The 2,500-nt window shown below is 38.7% G+C and overlaps 1 protein-coding gene and 1 pseudogene across 1 annotated transcript in view; one reads left to right on the top strand and one right to left on the bottom strand.

The window, feature by feature from the left end:
* Window positions 1-675, top strand: part of LOC138059295 (uncharacterized) — a 3,798-nt gene extending 3,123 nt beyond the window's left edge. The window contains exons 4-5 of the mRNA XM_068904867.1: window positions 1-413; window positions 478-675. The exon at window positions 1-413 is cut by the window's left edge and continues 215 nt beyond it. Of these exons, the coding sequence (XP_068760968.1) occupies window positions 1-413; window positions 478-579 (515 nt within the window). The 3' untranslated portion in view covers window positions 580-675. The remainder of the gene's footprint in view (window positions 414-477) is intronic.
* A 646-nt stretch (window positions 676-1,321) lies between these two features.
* LOC138059285 (uncharacterized) overlaps window positions 1,322-2,500 on the bottom strand; it is a 4,457-nt pseudogene continuing 3,278 nt past the window's right edge.

Raw genomic sequence — 2,500 nt, 5'->3', positions numbered from 1 at the left:
AAGCTCAGGAGTTGAAAGAAAGTGGAATAACCCCAGAGCGTACCGAGCTAGATGCTGCAGTTGAGCAAATTATAGCCATGGAGGAGTCAGCTGACACTGAGATGCAGGAGGCAATTGATAAGAACAATGAAACGCTAGAGGCAGACAGGAGAAAGGCAGAGGATATGCAAGAAAAGGCGATGGAAACAATGGGAAAAACTCAAAAGCGGAAATCAGAAGAAGGAAGCAGCAAAGCAAGGAAGAGCAGGAGAAGTGGAAGTGAAGCAGTTGAATATCTCAAAGAAAGAGCAGCTGAAGATCTTAAACTGAAAAGTCAAGAAATTGAACTGAAAAAGCAAGAAAAGGAGCAGTTGCAAGCCCTCCAAACTCAACAAACACAGATGTTTAAGTCCATGCTAGACCAACAGCAGACAGCAGAAGCAAGAAAAAGAGAGTATGGCACAAATGTTCAAAACCATGATTGACCAACAACAACAGCAGCAGAAACAAGTTCAAGACATGCAAAATTTGTTTTTGATTCAACAGCAAACTCAATCTCAGGCTCTGATGGGAATAATTGAAAAACTTGGACCCAAGTGACCTTGTTGAGGCCTGAAAGTACATTTGCTTAGTTGTTTTAAAAGACATGATGTGATTTTCTTGTTGGGATTTTATAAAGGATGTGATTAAGGAAGACATCAGGAAGGGAAATGATGAACATTCACCATAACAAGCTTTTAGTCACCCCTGCAAATTTTTTTTACTGTCCATCCATTGATATTTAGCATTTGTATGATCCTCTGTGCATGCAATTCATTCACCCCAAGAACTGCTACTTCTGATTGAAAACATATGTTTTAAGCATGTGTTAAATTTCTGTCATTTGCAATAATGTGAATTGCCCAAAAATTGGTGCCTTGTATTGGGATAATTTGCACATGGCCATATGTATTGATTGATTCATTTATCTCAAAAGCAAGAGGCAACTTGGAATCTACCCCTTCCCCCAGTTTTCTTTTAATGTGTTAAGATTAGGTCGGTAAGATTTTATGAGATCATAGAGTACAAATTGGTAAACAATTTCATGTCTTATGCCATTGAACCTTTAGAAAAGGTAGACTAAAAAGAAGCATTAATTGTACTTTTCTCCAGAAAATTGTTTTAATCTTAAATTAATCTTTTTACAGTAGCTACAACATTTCTCTTCAAAAAGTTACAACACCTTTTCAATGTTTGCGGTGTAAAAAGGCGCACAATGTTGCAATGACTTAGCATATATTAAAGTTTATCATTATATGGAACACTATTCTTCCTTTTTGGCTGGATGTTTTATCAAGTCCAATTAGAACAATCGAGCAAAATAATCCTCTAGTGATGGAGGATCTAAATAAAAAAACTGAGATGTGGTATTTCCGTAGAGGCATGTCAGTGCATTGTGCAGAATCCCACAGACAATATACATTTTTCCCACTTGACTTAGACCTATTTTTAAATTCTTTTTAAAGTCTAAAAATTTAAAATAGTTCACTATCTCCCGGAAAAGCCACTCAACAGAGCTGCGAACAGAGCTGCGAACAGCACTCATGGAATGGTTATAAGCCTGCATTTGCGGGGTTAAAACTCGATGCCTGTAAGGTGCCTGAAGATGCACCCTAAGGGGGTAGGCTGGATCTCCATAAATACACATAGCTTGTCCAGTGGTTGAAAAAGCATGTGTTTGGAGGCTGTCATACAGGTGTGATTCTGCCAGCATTGCTGCATCGCGCATTTTTCCTTCTGTTGAATGAAAAATAAAATGCAGTAAAACATCAAAAAGAGAGCTCAAACATCATTAGTTTAATTTCAAGTCAAAAAAGATTTGAGTGAAAAATGCCGAAAGGACTTATCTAATACTATATTGTGTATCTTAAATTGTCCGGCCCCCAGGAAATGATCGGAAAGTGCCTTACCTACTGGCCCATAGAGGTGTGCAATTAAGCCATTTGGAACCACAACCGACTGATACTTCAACCCATGTACACGCTTGTGCCCATTGTATACCAAGCGCTAGTTTTCTCCTGGTTTAGATATTGGACGAACAGTTCCGTCAACAAAACCAAAGCAATTTGTAAGTGGTGGATGGCACTCAAAACGGTTGGATTCCAATCCATGATACGATGCCTGTGGTTTTCATATACCCAATCCATCACAGTATTATTTATCATACAGATTTCTGGAACTGGCCTTCCAAATATCGGGATCATGTCGGAGTAGCAACAAGGGTAGGCAAATCGCTTGAGAAGAATACAAAGGCCCTCAGTTCCATCACATACTGTTCCTTGATCACATTTAAATACAGCAGGAATTTGCAGTGCATCTTCAAGGCGAGTTATGTGATGCTTCTCAACCCTTAAATTGGCTGTACACTCAGCTCTATTTTTGTCCGGCAAAGAAAATGTCAGATATTCTTGGTAAGGAAAATCCAAATTATCTGACTTGCTTTCCTCATAGAGCAGCAAGAATTCTGCATCGGTAATAAAGC

The sequence above is a fragment of the Montipora capricornis genome, chromosome 1, assembly GCF_036669925.1.
Source record: "Montipora capricornis isolate CH-2021 chromosome 1, ASM3666992v2, whole genome shotgun sequence".
Taxonomy (NCBI): Eukaryota; Metazoa; Cnidaria; class Anthozoa; order Scleractinia; family Acroporidae; genus Montipora; species Montipora capricornis.
This window is presented reverse-complemented; position numbering and strand designations above follow the sequence as displayed.